At 43.3% G+C, this 22,874-nt stretch overlaps 1 protein-coding gene across 1 annotated transcript in view; it reads right to left on the bottom strand.

Annotated features, from left to right (window-relative positions):
* RAB2A (RAB2A, member RAS oncogene family) overlaps window positions 1–22,874 on the bottom strand; it is a 267,732-nt gene that overhangs the window by 106,156 nt on the left and 138,702 nt on the right. Inside the window, exon 5 of the mRNA XM_086965785.1 lies at window positions 8,634–8,726. Coding sequence (XP_086821911.1) covers window positions 8,634–8,726 — 93 coding nt within the window. The remainder of the gene's footprint in view (window positions 1–8,633; window positions 8,727–22,874) is intronic.

The following is a 22,874-nucleotide window of genomic DNA, read 5'->3' as shown; positions in this document are numbered from 1 at the left end:
CTATTCCTCCTCTGAAGTGAAACATCCCTATGGGGTTTTTAAGGCACCAGGTGGATGTATTTCGCAACGCAGCAGGGCTACTCTGGGGTGATTGTTTTTACCTTATCATTTGCCCAATGCCACAAAGATAGGGTCAAAAGATGCCAGGTTAAGATGCTATTTTTGGGATGGCTAGACATACATTCTCAGACTGTCTTGCCCTCTGAGCAAGAACTTCAAAAACAACTGTTAATGGACAGAATGCAGAACAATGTCATACATTCACCCAAGTACAGAGATCTGGGCCTAAATCCATTGTTTTTTTGCTCACCATGCCATTCCAGTTTGAACCCAGCCATATGCAAATCAGTCTTGACCCTGTGCCCCATGGGAACATTCCAGCCCGAACTGCCAAGCCAGGTCCTCCCTGGACTGGAAACAAGCATCTTAGGACCTGATGATGGATAAAACCCACATCAGTTGACTGGGGGCGAGTGTTTGCAATGCTCAACACTCCGTCCATCATCCCCTATGGTTTTGTTTTGTTTGCCCCAAGTTGGCAGGGTATGCCCAGACGTGGGTCCCTTGCTCACTTTGCCACTGGATTCAAGCTAGCCTGGCTGATGACGGCTGATTAGCCAGAAACCGGTCTCAGGATGCTGGTTTCCGGTCCAGGGAAGACATATCATGGCAGTTCGGGTTAGACTGTTCCCATGAGGCACAGAGTCAGACTGATTTGCATATGGTCATGTCTGAACTGGGGTGGCGGAGTGAGCTAAAGAATGATGATGGATTAAACCCAGATCAGTTGACTGGGGGTGAGTGCTTGAGATGTTCAACACTCCTTCCATCATCCCCTTTGGTTCTGCTCTCTGAGTAAGAACAGCTTTTCTTTGAGACCCGAAAAGGAAGATTCATGGGAAATGCCTCACATACACAGTTCAACTGCAGATTTGTGGTGAATGGATGCCACCTTCTTTAGGGATACAAAATAGGGCTCTGGTCTTGTATATGTACGTCAACACTATACTGAACCTGACCACAGGAAGGAGGACTTCAAAGGGAATAAAGTTAAAGTTTTGAACAGCAAACCATTTAAGTGGATGACCTATTACATATGACACTGGGTGTTTTTAAAAAATGTTAGTCAGTATGCGTTCAAATGCCGTATACAAAATGTTTGTAACTGCCATAAAAAGGTCTCAGTAGTTTCTGGTTTCGTTATATTTCTAAAGAAAAGATATGTAGGACACAGCAGCATTTGCATGATAAATAACTAACTGCACCAGTCTCTGTTTTCAGCAACATTACTTATTCAACACTGATCAGGTCTCTATAGGTGCACAGCTCAATATGTCTGTAATCCAACATCTTGCTTGGTACACGCATAAGGTATATATGGGAAGATCCCACAGCCGCTTTCCCCCCATCCATATTAGATACGTGAACTAAGACTGCAGCCTCTGGATGAGGCAAAATAAATGGAGATGGCACAACAGATTTGGAATGTGGGCTCACCACCTCAAGGATGGTGGCATTAGAAAACAGTAAACTACACTGTGCCTGGAATAGCAGTTAGGAAACTGATCCCACTCCTTTACCATGTACAAATTCAGTGATCTCACAGCTTACGGATCCATATGGAGAATCAAAGTTACGTTGCAGGCAAGAAATCCTAGCGGCCTCTACATGGAGTTTCGCTAGAGGAAGCAGTCCACTGTTTTAAAGAGGACGCTCTTTTTGTAGTAAGAAGTACCACTGTCCTAAATAAACCTTAAGATCCCTTCTTAATGGAATCAAATGATCTTGGAACGTTCATTATAAACCCACATACAAAGAAAATATAGAGAACCTGGTCCGGTCTGGATGCACCTAGCAGAGATACTACGTCCTTATAATAAAAGTAGCTATGGACTATCTGCATTTGTAGAAGATCTCTTCCGGAGCCAGTTCTTAGGTGTCGTGCCTCTTGTTAGGGAGTTTTGAAAGCGGACCACACGCTCGTGTGTGTGTGTGTGTGAGAGATCAGGCTTTCGCCAGCAGGCATTGGCTTTCGCGTGCTTGTTTTTTAAAAAAAGGCACGCGATTGGCCAAAGGCGGGCGCATGTCCCGCCTTTGCAACGCCCATTCCCATTCGGGTCTAGGACGCGCATCAGCACGCAGCACAGACAACAGGCTACCTCGCCCCCGCTCCTCTGTGGGGCGTGCGCACCACTGGTTTCGATTCCCGCGTCAGCTCCTCTGTGGTGCACGCGCACCACAGGTTTCAATTTCGTGCTTGTGTTTCCTGGATACCGCTCATTTACCGCTCAACAGCCCATCATCACGGAGCAAATCGACCCCCAAGATTTGTTCTCTTCCCTCGTCCAGTTCCCAGACCCCACGTTGAAGCTCCTGGGGCCAGTAATGCTGCACCCTACAGTGACAGAGTTGCATTACGCATGCGCTTTCTCGGACGGTTGTGACGCAATTGAAGAGTTCTTCTTTCAGAACAAATGCTGTCTCTGCCTGTGCTGTCCTTTGAGCCGGAAGTAGTTGTCATGTTGTGCGGTGACCGTGAGGAGTAAAAAGAAAAGTGAGGCATGTTTCTTACCGGTGTGAACTGTAAGTGATGGAAGAAGGGAAAAATCAGGGTCCCCGGGAATGCATCCTAAATGACAGGCTCTCAGTGGGAAGCATCCTTAGTGTCAGGCGGTCTGGAGGGTTATATTTAAAGCGGTAGCTCCAGGTAATCTTTATTACAGCTTCTGTGGGGCTCAGGTCTTCTAAGGGGGTTTTGGGAGCTCGGAGATTCCGGTCATATACACAGAAGTGGTCTGAAAATGAATTTACGGTCATATACACAGAAGTGGTCTGAAAATGAATTTACTAGCTGCCCTCGCAGTGCACCAACTGCGTCCTGTGTAGCAGCCGTTAGAGGCAGGGTGCACACCACAGATGTGCCAAAGGATCCAGAAATGACTGCATTCCTCTCGACAGGTGACTCTGCCTCTTTTACATTTGATGTTATCGCAGGAGGGTGGGACTCGTTGGTGCGCACTTTATTCTCGTGCCCAAACCCCCAAGTAGGATTCTCGTTGTTGTCCTCCATTTTTACATCTGTCATTAGCCATAACCTTCAATTTAACCACTAATCCACAGTTCCAACCGTCAATAGTTTACAGCCTCTGCATTGCTTTCAGTCTCTTCCATAATAGGTCTGCACCTTCCCCTCTGACGTTTATATTTTTGCTGTGACAAATGCTGGTAGCTCTTATGTTTAACACTGATCTAACTCTTCTAAGTTATTTCCTCTACCTGCCCCGTTTATTCCACAGCCCGAGCTCCACGATGAACGGAAAGATGCAAGCCTGCAGTCATAAGAGTGACAGCTTGAATGGTCATCCCATTATCCTCTTCCCCCAAAAAAGCTTCAATTCCCGGTCTCTTACCGATTCGTATGAATGAACATGGTTGCGATCGTGTAGAATACAAGTGGAACTTAAGAGCAAAATTAAACTTGTCAATGACAGTCAAGCGTAATTCCCTTTCACAAATAGGTAACACGCACAGCAACTCCTGCCGTCCTGCAAGGAACTATAACTCGTCAAGTAAGATAACGTACGGCCATTTATTTATATTTATTTATAAAGTTTTATATAGCGCGAACTTGACCCAAGAGGGTATCAGAGCGCTTCACATTTAGGATTGTTGCGTTAAAATTTACATCAGATACAAGAGCATAGTAAGATACAGTACAAATAAACAATGTTTCAAGACTTCGTAGGAGGGAGGGGAGGAAGGAGTAATAGCGGGGAGACGAGGAGGAACTGTGCCCAAAGTCCGACTGGGTAGGTGACAGTCAAGGGGGAAACCAAGGCCACTCTCCTCATTATAAATGATGGTTTCTGTTGAAAACTATTGATTTCAATAAAACAATTCAGAAGAGGGAGAAGCGAATTCTTGCTTTCATTATTTCAACAGCAGCTGCCTACTGGCTTGAGCAGAGGCAATGTGACATCACAAATCTAGTCGCTCTATATTATTCATAGAGTGACTAGATGACTCAATGTCACCGGAACAGAAAGGTTCCAGGTATGAGATTTAAGTTGAACAATCAGTGCATTCTGGGAGTTGTAGTGTTCATTTGCCTGAATTGGGCTGATACACCTGGGGCTGTATTACAAATACGGCGCACTGTCCCGTTCTTCCATGTGGCATACACTTACGTATGTGAACTAGGTGCAGAGTAGGACAGTATTAAGTATGATGGAAAATGTGCTATTCCCAGTGCAGGTACAAACTCGCACATATACGAAAACAAGCATTTACAATGCAATAAAACACATACATAAAAGGCATTGTCATTTTCAATGCCAATAGCTCAAACTCTCCCAAATGCGAGACCTATTGCATTGCAAATGCTTTTTGTAATTTCTGTCTGAGCTGCGTCAAGGACAGAATTCTTAACTGATAATTCTGATTTCCTTTAGTGAACTGCAAGAACTTTGTGATGCAGTCAGACAGATATTTTAAATTACACAGCTCCAGGAAACAACCAGTTGTTCACCTAAATAAATTATAGGAAATAGTCAGCATTCTGGACTTTTGAAGAGAGAGGAAATGGCTCGGACTGCACATTTCCCCAAACATTGTTTGCTACTATACACTTAACGGGATTAAGCAAACTAACTAGATACATCAAGAGAGTATCTTGACAAAAGTAATTTCAGAGTGAAGCAGGTAGTTCAATTATACAAAAAAGCCTTAAAAGATGTCCACAGGTACTGAACTGGCAAGTGTGCTTAGCTTAGAGCTGGTAAATAATATGAACCTCCTAAGAAGATTGTAATGAGTAGTAGCCCTGCCCTTCTCGGATGACAAGACAAGCTCAATGGCACTTAACCCCTTCGCTGCGGCGACTATTCCGCCGCAGCGCTAAAGGGGCGGGGCGGCCGCGCGGCGGCCGCATGCTGGTGACGGAGCCGCTCCGTCACCAGCCGCGGTTGAGCTATGCTGGTGACGGAGCGGTTCCGTCAAGACCCGCCCCGCTCATTAGAACGCCCGCGCAGGCGCGAAATCAGCGCCGTGCAGGCGCGGCGGCCGGGCCATGACGGAACCGCTCCGTCATCAGCACAGCTCAACTGTAGCAACTGTAGCTGATGACGGAGCGGTTCCGTCATCAGCATGGAAGGGGTTAAGAGGGAAAGTATCACGTAAATAGTAGAAATATTTACAGTTCAATGGCTAGGTTTTGGTGAGTGCAATCTTATAGTATCAAAGGGTACAAAGTCCTTATATTCCATGGGTGGCTGCTCATCAAAGGAGGGAAGTAGCCACCTAAATGCTCTTAAAGTTGGACAGAGTCCAAATAGTTCCAAAAGAAACCACAAGCATTCTCATAAATCACAATGTAGCTATTAAGTGTAATGCACATACATCTTATTTGATATTTCATACAGGTGATTCTACCCAGCCAACACTTGTTTTGCCATCCGAAAATCACAGATGGCTTCCTCAGTGTTATTTGTCATATTGTATTACAAGCGTCTACAATGTAACTGTAGACTATTCGAGAAATGTGGTTTGTTTTTCATAATGTTAATTTATAGGTGTCATGCATTACAGGCAAATTGAGGTGAGCTACAAGTACAGTAGCCGGTCCTAGGAGTATGCGAAACCAGAGTGCTGTGTATCTAGAACTCTGGAGTTGAAAAAAACCAAGTCTGATGTCAGCTGCAGCATCCATGAATACAGGCACCAAGGTACACCAACAAGACGACGTGCTGGAGTGCAAGCTTCATCTCACTATTTTATGCAGACTACACTGAGTATTGACCAGGCTAAAGAATTTCTTTACATATCAGTAAATGTACTGTATTTTTGTTCTCATAATTTTGCAGAATTACAAATCAATTTATTATGAAACATGATCTGATTGCATTAAATTCACCTCGCGTAAAATGTTTACTGATGTGGTCAAACAATGCATAAAATAGAAAATTAGAAAGCAGGACTGTAGTTCTAAACGTATACTGAATTCAACCAGAGCTGAATGGCGTGAAACGTGGAAAAAACTGTTGCTAAAATGGTGAATAAGGAGTAATGCCTAGATCTGTTAAGCATATGAAGGCATGGGTTCAGCAACACTACCATACCAGTGTGGTAACTGGGCCAGCAGTTGCATGCTTTCTTTTTGTAGGCTGCTGTGATCCCGAGGGTAAGGGTGTAGTAAGAGCTAGATGGCGTTGGGTTGTGGTGTGAAGCATGGATATGTTGCGTTTCTGACCTACAGCCAATACACCCGATTTCATTATTTTCTATTCTGCCCTCCTTCAGTTGGTCACATTTTGATAGGTGTGCATGAAGAGACGTTGCTTAAAGATGGGAAGAAGCATGACAAAGTTATTTTCCATATGTGTTCATCCATTGTTCTTTTCATCTTTGTCCTTCAGGAAATCTGCAGGGTTAGCAAGCTAGAATTAAGGACAATATCCTCAAGAGCAGAAATATTAGCTAATTGCACATACATTTTAAAGGAATATTCTATTGTCGGTAAATGATATTGTATTGTTTGTAGCACATCAACTTTCATTTGTTTTTCAGAGTTGTGTGCTGATCAAATACAGTAAGTGGGCACGTGCTGCATGAGAGATGGACACTAAAAACATCCCTTAAGTTTCCAAAAACGGGTTGACTGGCGGCACATAACATTATTGTGCTTCAGTCTTTTTCTACTGTACAGCTTTTTGAATGTATGTAGCTTCAACGTGCCTGCTGTCTTCTCTTTCTTATTGCAGGTATTGCACAATCTCCCTTTTATGGATCTGAGGTTATTAGAACCTCACTTCATGCTTTCCAGTTTGTTTTGTCTCTGCTCTAGATGCCTGGAATGTTATCCCAGCCTGGTGGGGTATTGATATTCAAGGAAGTAGTGGAATTACAGCAAACATACTTAACTATAAACATAAGCTTTTTAGAGAGGGCAGGACAAGTGAAGGCAGGGGTTATGGCTGGATTCGGAGTCTACAGAGCCAAGATTTGGTGGAGGTAAAGGGAGGATGGAAAATGTAGTAGGTGGGTAGGGAATGGAGAAAAGGGAGGACCTCACTACTACAAGAGTGGAGCTCCACAGTACGTACCACATCCCTAACGTTTGGTGCTAAACTTGTGGGAGGATTGGGGTGCAATCTTTTATTACAGAGAGGTAAGACAGCAAAGGCCAATTCCACACTCCTTGACAGAAGCAACAAAGGAATCTTTCCTGGATCAGATGTAGGAACAGAACTGTCTAAGAGACTTATTATAAATTACCTGGAGCAGTATCACTGGGTAGTGCAGCAGCTCTAGGCAATAACAAGTGTCCTGGTGGGCTGGAATTACCGGCTCAGTAAATATTGAACCCAGGAACTCTGGGCCCAGAAACACACGTATCCAGATCCAGGGAAACTGGAGGCAGGGGTGCCAACTTCTGTACCACACCGTAGGGAGAGCAGGGAACACTCTCACTCAGCACATACCTGCCCTGGTGTACTTCGCCCGCCGTGCAGCACTCTCTGTCGTCACTGACCACCTGATTAAAGCAATATTAATAACTTGGAAATGGAATAACTAGTGAAGAAGGTTATTTTGTGTTGCAAAGCCGGCCAGAATCAGAGCGTTTGCTCCACGGTACCCCTATATTATATAATAGAGAACTTTTAATAAGGTTCTTGAAAGATAGTAACACAAGTTCTAAAGAACCTCAAACTTCCTACCAGGTAATTATGCAGCTAAGCAGTGTGAGGCTATGATACAAAGATTTTTTTTCTAAAAAAGGCATTTTCGTGCCAGATCCCCGATCTTAGCTTGAGTTCCACTGAGTTCCACAGAGTTTCTTCTCATCCAGGATTGGCAAGCCTTAATGGTAAAGGAAACCATACAGTCGCACTAAAGCTTTCATTGACATAAATAATGGCAACTGGCAGGCCAACACCTATATGAAGACTGACATTTTGCAGTGGATGTCGAAGATACTTGTTGGTGAAAAGAGGTCTACAAAGGCTGGCTTACGAGCTGCAAAGACAATACTCTTGAATTAATAAAGCCTTCCCATGCAGGAGCTTCACATCTTGTCTTCTGTTTTTAAATTGAACAAAGTGCTGTGGTGAAGATGGATCAACCAACTACTACTAAGAACTGATAGAAAGTGATTCTTGATGAAGAAAAGGCTGTCTGGTGTGGCGAGATTTCCATGGAGTACTTGACTGACTAGACAACGCCTTTACAAAACAATGATTCATTGGCATGCCCGGTTAACAAGTGTAAAGCTTTAAAAATTTAAAGGTGGAGTACGCAGTGCTCTCTTTTTTCTGTCAGTGCCAGCTCCTGGATTACTCATCCCACACGAACACTGTTGGTATGCTCATTTTTAATAAATCAGGTCATAATTCTAGACTGTTAAATCAAGTTTTGCGGTTAAGGTACGGATATTTGAAGTGCTCCATGTGTCTTTTTGGGGACCTGTGGTTCACTTTTACCTCTATACAGAAGTAGTTCTCCATTTTTTTATTTGCACCATTTGCTTTAATAATATTATCACAGACTTGCTATATCACTGAATCCCACCGCGCTATATAAAACTTTATAAATTCCCATCACGGCCATGCATAGAATGGCTCTTTTCAGATAGTTACCTTTTATTTCCAATGAGCATAATAACCATGTTGGAATTCGAATGTTGGCGTGCATCTTCTAACCAGGTTGTTAAATGGTTGAATGTGTCCCTCCTACATAAAGAAAAGATCACCGTTACTGTTACAAAAGAAAACATTTTATTGTTAAAAATGTGATATACGTTTTTCATTGAAAGTAACATGTTTAGTCAGTAACTAAAAAGAAAAACTTCTTAAAATAATAATGTAATTGGTTTGAAATAAATTATATTTATGACTTATTTGCCACATGCAACAACGCAAACACAAGTAGCAGTGTAACGAAAATGTTAGTTACCTACAGTAACAATATTTCTGATGGAGACTATCTTCCAGCAGATTCCTCACATTAGGACTATCCCAGCTACAGCTCTCCAGTGCTGCAAGGAACTCAGAGTTTGGATTATTGTCCGCCATTGGTATTACAACATTGACTAGATTTACGACACCAAGCAGCGAGATGGAGCCAGTACACATGGTATTTTCCTGAACCCACTGAGGCATCCCAAAAGGAACCAAGAGTGTCAAAGACAACAATACGGCACTTGATGCATTTACCCTGGGATCTTATTAATGAAGTCACTAACTTACAGTTATGGAAGGTGTATGGCGAGGAATCTTGGGTCATAGTGGGCACTAGAAATACGTTACAGACGGTAACAAACTTCTTCTTCTGATGGATTCTTCTTCCTGCACATTAATCAACGTATGAATGAGAAACAAACCAATGGTCTCTGGGTGGTGGGATTGAATTGTGTCTATAATCTGATTAAGATCTGGGATGAACTGCTCTAGGAGTCAAAGTCAATGCCACTAAGAAGAAAGTTTGAGTCAGAAGTCGAATCAGGCCATTCTGCATCGGCTCGAATGAGGTTGCCTTAAGGAAAATTAGTACAAGATTCGAACTCCACTAAGAAACAATAAAAAGAGAGGAAGAGAACAAGTAACTAAACGTTTAAGAAAACAAAGGATGGTCATGGGGACACATGAAGGCAGGTAGAGTAGTCAAACAACCATTTACTGTTGGCTCTTTTCAGCAGGAGACAGTTGTTGTACAAGACTGGCTCTCACGGATCCTTTCACTTATAGATCCCTGGCTGCGGAATCACTAAAATTACCGCAATCAATTTGTGACGTCCACTTGGTACCTGCACAAGATTCAGGTATTTTTTAGACGCAGGTCTACCTGCCTTTTTCCTTTAACTGTTGCATAGGACTGGCTCTCATGGATCTGCTCTTTTATAGGTCCCTGTCTGCCTAAATTACTGCAACCGGTTTGTGACGCCTTCTTTGACCCCGCAAAGGATTCAGGTAATCCTCACGCGCCGCTGCTGTACTCGTCTCGACCCTAGCAGAGCTGGATGAATTTAATCTCATTTGCCTTCTTGCTTTAGTTCCTGGGCGGTCACACGAACCTCGCCGGATCCTACGGATCAAGGCTGAGAGTTTACCCGCTCACAGGTAAGACCATTTCCGGGTCCCCACCACCACGGCCCCATGTCCCTGCCCATAGATGAGACTTGTGATCCCCCTCCAGAACAATTATGATGGTAGCCCGTTTAATTAACTGCAGACTCCCATGTGGCGATGTTGCCCGCATTTAATTGTGCAATATCCCATCGACTGAGAGATATTTATCATACTCTGCCCTTTGATAAATTATCACCTTGGCTATTTTGACTAACTTGGCGGGTGACTCTCTTGATGCCCCTTTTCCAGTCATTAGTTCGTTCTTTTCCACTCCCGTCCTCGTCCCAGGCCACACTCCCCCTCTTGGTCCCTTCCCGCCATTCCTCCCCACTCTTCAACCATGTGGTTTTCATTCATTGTCCAGGACCCTAACATTTCCCCTCTTACCCCACAGCACCCGTAACGAGACAACCCTGTCCTGAAGATGGTCCACATTGGTTAAGGACCGAAACGTCGTCGACTTCACAGCGCAAACTACAGGGGCATTTTGTTGTGACTTCATTGAAATTGCGAACTGTACTATATAAAGTCACTGATTCTATGTCACTTGTTGAGCTATTCACTGTAAATATATCACCTTGCTCACTTTGCGCCGTCCGTCCCTGTTCACTCTTTCACTTGTGTCGCCACACATCACTTTTACATATTATGCACCAAGTTTTTCCGGTTGTCATTTCAATTATCTGATTGTGTGCTGTACATATCTATTCTTACTGAATTTTTTCTCCCGTTTGAATACAAAAATTACAAAAATTAATTTGGACGTTAAATCATTTGAATAAGTGTCTCCTTTCTCTGATCTATGTAATGCCTTGTGCATGCAATACAAATTGCCTTTTCATTTATACCTTTTGGGATATTGTTTTACCTTTATACCTTTGAACCCTAATCCTGATTGGTTTATGGGTCACACTTCGGTTTTTCCTTACTAGTCATTTTAAAGGCATATGAATTTATTCGGAGAAGAACCAGAAGAGTTCACATTGACGCAGTGTGAAAGAACATGAAACTATGCCAGGGGGCTGTCAGGCGCCTTGTAAACGTTCATAGTGTCACATCCAGGCCCTCAGCTGATGCTGCAAGGCGCCACCTAGTGGCTCTGGAGAGCTAATGCTGGGAAAAAAGGTTCAAGACACAGTCTGATATCTGGAGGTGATTCATAAGGCTAGGAATCTGCAGGAAGAAAAATCTATCAGAAAAGCATAATACAGATTGCATAATGATACATCCTTCATATTTCACAACGTACCTTTTTAAACTAATCAAAAAAGTAAACATCAACACTATTAGAGAAAGGGGGCACTTTTCAGCAAACAAAATAATTTGCTTTAATGGGTATTGAACTGGTTGCAATCACTGCACAAAAAACTACACTTCTTTCGGATTTCAAATGCCAAGAAATATGTTATTAGATACACTTCCAAAGGCTCTTGGAAATAGGCAGCAAACAAAAACCACAGAACAGAGTGCTGTCATACCTAGCAACCCAATAAATACACTAGCAGATACTAATATAAAACACACCAGGAGGGTGTGTTTCATCAACCTGGGACATTTTCAAACCACAGGATTCTGAAATCTGCAAGTGCTGTGCTTATCCACAAAATAATAAAACTAGACAGCATTTATGAGACAATTTTTTATTACTTAGGGGTGCTAGTTATTGTCATTGATTTGCATAGCATGCACTACATACTCCAATGTATCTAGAAACTTTAGAGAGCTGCTTTCCATAGCTAGAGGTCAAGTTACAATAACTAACCCAGGCCTTGGGGTTGCGACAGATAAATCAATAAAATAGGTGTGGCGTCAAGTACAGGGACTCGTGTTTAGAGAAAAAAGTAAAATACACCAGTCCCAGACATGGTCAGTGTGGCCTGTTTCAGGCTACACATCTGTTACATACATGGCCAGAGCATGGATGCAACAGTCACAGCTGTTGCCTGAGGAAGTTTTGTGATATCAGACGGGTGAATGGACCAGAGGGAGAAGGGGATGGAAAGATTAATATGTGTTTACTCTAGGGGGTAAGGCGGGAGGAGGAGGTCTACAGATAGGGTTAGAATAGATGTTCATTTAGTTTGTGTCTGAAGAGCAAGAGGAATGGTACAAATAAGATGTCTGAAGGGAAGGTGCTCAGATGCAAGGTACCACGGTTTAGATTTCTGGTTTTAGGTGCAGTTAGAAGGAGGTCTCCAGTGAAGAAGCGTTACAAGATGTGAAGTAGGGTTTAATATTTTGTCTGAGGTTATTAGGGGCAAACCCTTCCAGGCACTTGAAGGTCAAGCCAGTACACACTTTTTAGTTGGGCTGACAGAAGAATTACTTCTAAGGCCTTTTTCAAAAACAATCTAGTCTGCAGGGAGGCCATAATATACAGAACTGCTGAAGTGTATGAAGGAGCCCTTTAAATAGTTTCATTTGGAAGCATGTCATTTTAGCTATGGTTTCAAACTGTGGATTGAATCGGAGGTCAGAAACCCACATAATTGCTAAGTTTCTTTCTTTGGATTGGTCAAGAACAATTTAGCCGAATAAAGTGAGTGCGGCTGCTTTTTGATGGAGGTGTTGGGAGTTTAGAAGGAACATTTCTGTTTTTGACTCCTTACGTTTCAGGCTCTCTGCCCCATCTCGGGTTTCACCTCTATGGCTTGCCTGGTAGATGGCAATGCGTATGCTTAGGTGGGGGGAATTAGACAGTGGGAACAAAGGAAGTCTATGAGGGATTTCATATATATATATTGAAAAGTAAGGATAAAACAGAGAGCCTAGGTCAACACTTCAGTTTTCGGAGCTGGTCGGAAGAAGAGGTCTTCCCAAGTCTTACTTTCTGACTGCAGCTGTAAATGGAAGAGAGGCATCCATGCACTTCTCTCGATATTAATTGTAGTCAGTTAGTAAGACAATGTGATCTACAGTGCTGAACTGAGCCACCATGTCTAGAAGGAAAAGCAAGCTGAAGGCATCATGGTTTGCTATTTCCAGGATGCCGACCAGGCCTTTAAGGAGGGTAGACTTAGTCCGGAATTTTGTGCTCGTTATCCGGACTTTTAAACTATTTATTCAACTGTTGAGTAGAATATTACTAGAAGTAAACATTTTTCCACTATAGAATAATCCATGCCATTCTCTGACCTAATGCCGTTTAAAGTTTTTTGGGGTGAAATTTGAAGTTTTTATAACCAACATTTTCAGACGTTTAAGAGACTTCTTTTGCACTAAATGCCTAACCTGCAGTCGCTCCTGCAGTCGCTCTTCTGTAGTCTTAGGAGAGGGTACAGTGGCATGTCTGTCATGAGAATATACTGAATAGAAAATAGGTTATTTTAGGCAGGATAGCAGTAACGGCTGACACTTTACTGAAAGACTGTAAAAGGCCAATGGATTTATTTTACGAAGTAGACACATGTACCACAATATTTAGTAGAGAACACTTTTGCTCCAAAATAAAAAATAAAAGCCACATGAAAAGTAGGTAGGCTGGAGATGTTTGTACGGCACCAGCCTTCACCCCATAAATTGATTTTATAACAGAACACGTAGCGGATGCACAGAACATAGTGAAATATGCTAACAAGCCAGATGAACCATTTAAAACTCAAAAATGCCTAAAAAAGAAGAAAAGTGCTCCTCGGCTTGACAGTCAGCTTAGTACTGTGATGGAACACACATGCAAGTAAGAGATAACTTCTCTGAAAACCAGTTTAATTTGAAAGAATGAAAACAGGACCAAGATATTCAACTAGGCAGTCTATATAACATACCATCAACACTTTGCTCTAGAGAACATGCTATTCTGATTAGTAAAATATTGAAGAGGAAAAGAGTGAAAAATGTGGGAGATTTCGTTCTGCTGCTATGAAAAAGCTAGGCATCCATTTGATATGGCACTTTCAACCACTGCCACAATAGTATATGGAATTTGGGAACCAGACACCGCAAGCAGCATTTTAGGAACCTACTGGGACACAACACGCAGTAACTACAATAGTCAAAGTTACTTGGCACTGTGCCTGCATCACAAACTATATTGCAACCACCTAAAGATCCACTTATATCAAGATCATCATAGTCTAGAATAAGCCCGAAGGTTCAGGCATCAGTCTGTGTTGATACCTACAGCACGATATGTTCAAGTGTTTGAGATCGGATAACATGATGGACAAGGACCAGTCTGTTGAACGTGGGTCAGTAGGGCAAGCTCTTAAGAAACTGGACAATACTTAATATTTTCTCTTGTTTAGTCCCATCCAGAAAGCATATTACGGCTATATCGAATAGAAGACGCACATGTTTATAAACTCTAAAATACTGCTTAACCGGTCTATGATAAATAACACAAATCTCAATCAATGCAGTAGAGCACTTCAGATGAGCTTGTCCTGTTTGTCTGATCTTATACTAACAAGCAAGTAACCGTCCCAAAATACACACTGAATAGTCTTGTTCCTGGCATAAGCCGTTATTAACTAAACAACTGCTTTTATGCCTGCAATCTCAAGTGAGTCCAACGGATTCTGGTTTAATATAATTTGAAAAAAACTTCTTGTGTGTTTGGAGTCCTTTAATGAATGCAATCATTTTTAGGAGACAGTCCAACAAAGTCAATTTTCCAGAATTGTGTGACACTATTCGGTAACAGTGGCTCCTTAGGAGAAAAACAAGAAAGTGATGGGTGGAATGCTTAATCTCTGCTTCTGGTTTGCATTCTAGTCCAACTTCTTTTGCTCACTGAGCCACTACAAACCGGGACCAAGTAGACACTCAACAGCCTTATTCTAAGTGAATCCTAATATTTGTTAAAGAAGCCATCCCGGATATTCACAGCACAGCAGACAAAAAAACGATGAAATTCTTTTGTAACCTTGCTATCTGCACATACTAACCCAAATTCCAATATGTCCTAAATAAGAGACTAAATATTTTTAGCTTTAATCCTCAACTAGTATATAAAATAAAAGTTGACAATTCCTAATCAGGTTTGCTGCACACCTACAAAATGAAGTTAAAGTAATCTACATTGGTGCAAGTCACATCAATGCGGACACTTATTAATTTCAATTCTATTGGGTATAGAGTCATCTTGGTGGTTATCCACCGGACATCAAGATTTTGAGTTTACATCAAAAAATGCAACTGTATGTGGGATCAAAACATCAATAACAAGCAATACAAAGCATTTCCTCCCAAGCTCTGTTATTTAAAAACATTCACTGCTACAATATTGAAATTCCAGGCCTAAAACTCTCAGGACATATGTTCCCTCTGATTTGCCCACGTTTGACAAAGTTCATCTGGCAAATGCCCTCTCATTATAGTCAAACAAATGTATCAGGCAGCGTGTACTAGGACTAAGCTTTAAAACCTTTCTTGAAAATTATTATAACACTACCCCATCTATGAACACTCTGCTATTCCAGTAAAGAGAATGTTATTGTGGACAAGATTTCAAAACAAAAATGAGTTCCCCTCTTCAGAATAATCTTCAAAAATGAGTTACAAGTGCGGCCAGGCTTGAAGCTGTAAAAGGTTTCTAAAATTTTTATGGCATTTTTTTTTTTTTTTGCTGAGTTTTATGTAGCGTGAACTAGACCCGAACCGAATCAGGTATCAGAGCGCTTTACATATCACCAGTTACGTTACATGAGGACACACATTCATTTTAGGCACGGGGAGATTAAGTGATTTGCCCAGAATCACAGGAGGTTCAGGAGGTTTTGACGTCGTTACCGAGACTCGAACCCAGATCCCCAGGTCCGAGGTCGAGCGCCCTAGCCGTTAGGCCAACTATTTGCCTTGCATACAGGCAACTGGGTGGGTTCAAAACACTTAAGCATCATATCATATCATTTTAGGGATTGCATCTTTAGAATGCTGTGAAAAGAACATACATTTTGTGAATCCCAGTCATCATTAGTAGTGTACTCACAATCAACCTAAATGTGTGGCTTCGTTTTTAAATGTCCAAGTTACTCCATTGACAAGCCTTCTATTTGATGCTGCAGTTTATCTGATTTTGATGACACTACAGCAATGTGTTAAAAAAAAAAAGGCAAAGGAAGGGCAGCTTTGTCATTTCCATCGGACTAACTAGGAGATATCAAGAAAGGCCACCATTTCAATATTACTTTTAAGATTTAGGATGCTCATCTAGACAAGTCTCTTGGATTCGTTAGAATTAGCGGTGATCATCTTTCTGCTTCACTCCTGAAACATCTAGGACCAAGGCCATGACGGTCTGTTTTAGTCATATCTGTGCATTTTTAGAGCTATATACGTATTTAAATGTGTTAGTGTCTCATATTAATATTTCTCTTGAATCATGGTTCCCAGGCTGTTACAAGATATCTTGGCACTCATACAATTGTATGCATAACAAATACATTTTTATAAATCTAAGCTGGACAGCTGCTTCACCTTGTATCTAGCTCCTGTAAGAATGGCAATATTAAAAACCATCTACTTAATGAGATAGCACATGCCACTATGTGTGCATTGCTTTAAGGACCTTATGAGCCATAACTAATGCAACACTTAAATGTCCAACTTGAAGGAGGGGGAAAGAACAAGACAGTGCTCAGTACAGTGACATAAATACCAGGATATGAAAGTAGGGATTGTGTCTAAGCTCTGCAACTGGTAATAGTTAACAACCAGGCAGAAGAGTATGTATTAAAAAGTACTTATCCGTACAACAGGTTGTAGAAAGCTGCAGGTCCATCAAATGAAGCAAATCTTGCAGTATTTTTAAAGTTTTGTATTTCCAGAGCACCCTTTCACAAAACACGAAGTTTAAACCTGACCTAAAGGAGCCCTCACTGGGAGTACAGAAGAAAGACTCTCCACTTCATTGACTGGTAGGCAGTCATAATTTGAAAAAGATAGGTTACGCATGATCATATGTTAAATGGCTCCATTTTTTCAAATAGTGAGGATTTCAAAAAATGCACAGGATTTCTCAATCCAATAACCGAAAATAATGTTAGCATATTATGAAAGATGCTGGAAAAGAAGCATCCGACAGCATATAAAGTAAGGCATAAGGTTGCAATAGCCATAAAGTTAATGAAGATACAGATACTCACTAAAGCCAAACGGGGGGGGGGGGTGGAGGGGGGGCTATCATTTTAAAAATGCACTCCCTTACCTACATAAAACACCTTTGAAACGTCTTATAAGCAATGGCCAGAGGTTCAAAGTAGAACTCTTGGCTGCTGCTGAACAAGGATTGGACACCAAAAAGGAAAGACTGAGAGATGGAGATGTTGTGGTATTAAAAAGTCCACAGTAAGGTTAAATACTAAAGAACTGAGAGTTTGCTCACCAGGTTAAAGGTGAATGTTTGCATGGCAGAGGTAGAGTGTTTCAGAGCAGGGTTAGGAGTGTAAAGCGCAGGACCAGTTGCATGCATTAAGGAAGAACAAGTTACTTACCTTGGGTAATGCTCTTTCTGACAGATACTATCTAACTCATGATTGCTCAGCTTTTGAGTATAACCTAAGGCATTAGACTCAATCCAGATATTTTTCAGCACTAATCCTATAAACAGACCGCTCCACATCGATGTCATTGCACACTGGGTGTGATGTGCACAGGATTATATAGGGGCCACCCATGCACATTGACATCAGTTGCTTTCTCGATACTTCTGCACCTGCAGAAAAAGTGCCAAAGAGCCAATCAAATCCGTTGTGACCAGTGTGCAGATTGCTAAATAGAGATATTTTCATGTAAAGAGATCAGTTCACGGAATTGGGCAGTGTAAGGGTAGGTGAGGAACCTGCAGTTCGGTAGGAGTCTCTATCAGAAGGACAATTTTCTTACCTACGTTAACTTTTTTTCTGGTAGAGACATTGCACCGCAGATTCCTCCCCCTTTGAATAGATACTCAAGCAATACCTCCTAGATCATGGATCATGGATCTCGGACTCAACCAAAAATTCCAGATGGACTGAGTGGGCAAATTGCCTTTCCTGGCAGACCTGACTGTCTAGGCAATAGTGTTCATGAACGTATTTAGTGATGCCGTGTAGCAGCCTAACAAATGTCGACTACCAGCAGCCTGCGTGCCAAAGCAGGGTTAGCAGAATTTGCCCTGGTATAATGAGCTTGTAAGCAATCAGGGGGTTGCTTTTGTCTCGCACATAGCCAGAAGAGGCAGTCTGATTAGAGGACAAATGCTCTTACCCTGGAGTTCTGGATATCATCCTCTTAATGCCCAATACCGGGTCACTAGGAAGATTTGGGCCTAGTCGCTAAGGATCTTCTTTAGAACTTAAGAGAGGAGGGCTATTGCCGGAAAATGTACAGGAGTCCTGAGTTACACTCTATGCCAGACGCAATTCTGAGGGATAGATGCCTTGGAAACTCCAACAAGCATAAGTATGGACATTATGCGTTCTACGCCATGGCTTAAAAATGAAGCCAGTGCTCTCCCAATTTCTGGAAAAGACCCCATGCCACCTCTGAATATGACTGCTATTTGTGATCTGTAAAGCGTTGTTGGCTTAGTTTGTTTGCTATGGCGATCAGATAACCCATTGGTGATGTATCACTAGAAAAGTTCCTTGGTGATCTAGCCATGTCCAGAGACGCAAAGCCTCCGGACCCAAAGTCCATGATCACACTCCACTCTGCTTGTTGTGGTACCACATGAGGGGGGTGTTGTCCATAAGCACCTGCATGCGTTTCACTTTGAAGGAAGGCTTCAAGCGCCAAGCGGATGGCTCTCTGCTTCAAAATGTTGATATGCAGCTGGGCCCTCGTCAGAGACTGGACATCTCTGATCTCTAGCTTGCCAAAATCATGATCTTGCAGCCACCACTGCAGATCTTTTGCAGTTTACTCTGAATTATGGGGAAAGTCACAAAAACTCCCTCCTGGTACTGTGCCCAATGGGACTTCAGATCCCACTCCAGAGCTAAACGTTTCCATCTAGCGTGCTAGACCAGCAGTATGGAGGAGGTCATTAGTCCCAGCAGCCTCAGAGTCATCCTCACTGAGATTCAGGACAGATGTTGAAACATCGAGATTGTAGTCCGAATGTCCGGGACTCTGTTTTCTGGGGGATAGGTGCAAAACTATTCTTAGTCCGGAATGGCTCATATAAAGAGGAGTGTCTGAAGAAACAATTTGTGACTTTTCGGCACATTAATAGTGAACTCCAAGAATGTCAGGATGTTCACCATAGACTAGAGATGGTTGGCGACTGCCTGTGGCAAGCTTTCTTTCAACAACCAGTTGTTGAGGTAGGCGAAAACTGTAAACCAGGGGTTCTCCTACCACCACATCATCACTTTCCTGAACACCAGAAGAGTACTGGTAAGAACAAAAGGGAGCACAGCAAACTGAAAATGGTCACGGTTTATGGTGAGCCATAGGTAGTGTCTGTTGGCCTGCAGGAAGAGAATGTGGAAATACGCGTTCTGAAAGCCCAGGACTACCATCTAGTCACCAGATTCGAAAGCCCACAAGACAAGAGCCAGGATGACCATCTTGAACCTTCCCACAAAAAGACATTGCGAAGGTCTTAGATGGAACGGAGACCCTGGTCCTTTTTCGGCACCAGGAAGTAGCAGGAATAGCAACAAAGAACAACTTCTGCCACCAGTACCTTCTATGACTCCTCTGGAAAAAGAACCTGCACTTCCAGCTGCAAGTGCAACAGGCGATCCTTCGTCAGCCAATCTAGGGATGGTGGGAAGTACGGAAGGAGCCCCAAGAATGGTAAAAATGCACACCGCTGAATAATTTGTAGCAGCCACTTGTCCAAAGTTTTTGCCTGTCACCCTGGCTAAAATTGTTGAATACTGCTTCCGACGGGCTGTATGTCGGCAAGGGTATGCTAAAGAGGTTTGACATGGGGAGGGGGCTGCAGGCACAAAAAGGCTGGGGTGATTGTTCCACCTGCAATATGGGAAGTACTCATCATAACCACGGAGGGGTAAAAACTGCTGGTTTGGCTGGCACAGTGTAGCAGAGAGGCACAGGAAGCATGCTACGGCCCTGCTATCTTTGCACCGCTCCAAGGATGTATCCACTTTATCGCCAAAAAGTCAAGAGCCATCAATGGCATGTCCATAAGACTGGCTGAACATCTCCTAAAAAGCCAGTGGACAACATCCAGGTGTGCCTGAGAATTATTACACTTGTATCAGTAGCCCTGCTGAGGGAATCTGTGGTATCCAGTCAGCAGTAGATGGTGAACTTGGCCGCATCACATCCATCTTGCATGGCCTGTGAAAGTATGGCCTGGGATTATTCCAGACTATCAGCAATACTTAGGCCAAGGAGTACCACAAGGCATGAGAGAAGCGACCTAAGAGGCAAGGTGGCCTTTACTGAGCAAGCAGCTAAACTTGTAGAGGAAAAACCTGCTTAGCAAAAGTCTCTATTCTCTTTGATTCCCTGTCAGAGGAAGAGGTGGGAAACTAGTTTGGGTTTCCTCTACTGGCTGAAGCCTGAACAAGAACAATTGTTACTTACCTGTAAAGCATGTGAATCTATGAAAGACACCAATACTGGAGAACTGCCTGTTTACAGTTAAGTAACAATTGTTCTTCTCCAGTATTAGGATGTCTTTCATAGATTCACATGCTTGAATAGAATAGAGAGCAGTAATAGCCGATAAAGGCTCGAATTGCCATGCAACAGCATGGAAGAAATTCAATGAGAAAAATACAGTCAAGAAAGTAATGATAGCAATCATATAAAATCATAATGGAGGAGGGAAGACAGAGGCTCACCATAGTTAAAAAGATGGTGAAGCACTGCCAGTCCCACTGCTGTATCTGCCTCGTTGATGGCATCCAGGCAGTAGTGTTTCGTGAACGTGTGCCTGTTGGACCACGGGGCTGCTCTGCAGATCGATGAAGTGGCACACCAGCAAACAGGGCAGTAGAGGATGACATCGCCCTGGTGGAATGAGCCCTCACTGAAGACTGAGGAGGATTGCCGGCTTTCTGATGGCAGAAGACAATGGCTGAAGAAATCCAACGTGCAATAGTTGGCTTGGAAACAGGACGCCCTTTACGCATGCGTCCATAGGCAATGAACAGTTGATCGGACCTGCGAAAGTGGGCCTTCATGTTGATGTAAAATTTAAGGCATCTTTTAATGTCCAAAGAGTGTAATCGTTGCTCTGCCGGAGACTGAGGATCGGCAAAGAAGTTCTTTAAAAAAACAGGTTAATTAATATGGAAATCCGTAGGCACCTTAGGCAAAAAGGTTGGATTGGTGCGAAGCACTACATAGTCAGATTTGAATTGGAGAAAAGGAGGTTTAATGGTGAAGGCATAAATATCACTCACACGATGTGATGAGGTCAGAGCAAGGAGAAGGGCTACCTTCCAGGTCAGAAACATTAAGTCCGCCTGGTGGATAGGCTCGAATGACGCCTTCATCAGTTGGGCCAAGACAGCATTGAGGTGCCAAGTAGGAGGAGGATGCTGAATAGGTGGGAACTTCCGGAACAGTCGTTTGAAAAACTGACTAATAACTCTGGAAGAACAGAGAGAGGAGGAGCCATCCTGCCGGAAACGCAAGATTGCCACCAAGAAAACTCTCAAAGTAGAATGGGAAAAGCCCTGATTGAGCCAGTTGCAAAAAGAACAGGACACGCTGATCCGGAGTGGAATGAATAGGATGGATATTAGCAGCTGCGCACCAATGACAGAACCTCTTCCACATGAGCTTGTAGGTCCTAAATTGTAGACGGAGCTCTGGCCTGAGCGAGAATGTCTCTGCATTCCTGCGAAATATTCAAATGGGCAAATTCAAGGTGCTCAGGTTCCAGGCCAATAATTGCAGAGAGGAGGGGTTCGGATGGCAAATCTGACCCTTGTCCATCGTGAGGAGATCAGCTCGAGGATGAAGGAGGATGGGCTCGCACTGTGAGAGGAGAAGCAGCTCAGAGAACCACGCCTGTCGGGGCCATCTGGGGGCGATCAGGAAAATGTGGCACGGCTGTCTCCGCATCTTCCACAGCACGCGAGGCACCAGCGGAATCTGAGGAAAAGCATAGGCGAATAGATCGCACCAGTTCAACAAAAGGGCTTTCCCACACGACCCGTGGTGGGTTGCCAACTTGCGTGAGATGGGCATTTCACGGTTCTCCGGGGTTGCAAAGAGATCCAGAGACGGACGACCCCACCGTTGAAAGACTAGGTCGAGAGTTGGTTGACTTAACTGCCACTCGTGGGTCGACAACGTGGATTGGCTGAGGGAATCAGCTAGGATGTTGGCGATGCCTGGTAGATGAACTGCGGTCAGGGTAACCTGGTGACGTAGTGCCCAATCCCAGATCGACTGAGCCAGCCGAGACAAGAGCGGAGATTTGGTTCCGCCCTGCTTGTTGGCATAGTGCATACTGGTGGTATTGTCCGTCTGAATGAGCACCGACTCCCCTTGAATCATAGGATGGAACGACTTGAGTGCCAGAAAAATGTCTATCAACTCCAGCCTGTTGATGTGCCAAGAACGTTGAAGCAGAGTCCATTTGCCTTTGATAGACACGCCTTGAAGGTGTGCACCCCATCCTTCTAAGGAGGCGTCCGTTGTTAGAGTGAGGTCTGGAGTGGTGGAGAGAAAGAAGTCCCTGTTGCAAGGTTCGATGGCTGCGCCCACCACTTGAGAGCCGCCCTCATGTGAGCGGTGACACTGACAAGGTCGTTGAAGGAACCGGTGACCTGACACCACTGCACATCCAATTCCTCTTGAATGGGGTGAGTCCGTAGCCTGCAATTTGGGATCAGC

This window comes from Lissotriton vulgaris, chromosome 4_1, assembly GCF_964263255.1.
Source record: "Lissotriton vulgaris chromosome 4_1, aLisVul1.2, whole genome shotgun sequence".
In the NCBI taxonomy this organism is placed as follows: domain Eukaryota; kingdom Metazoa; phylum Chordata; class Amphibia; order Caudata; family Salamandridae; genus Lissotriton; species Lissotriton vulgaris.
Note: the sequence above shows the minus strand (reverse complement) of the source record. Positions and strands in the feature narration are given on the sequence as shown.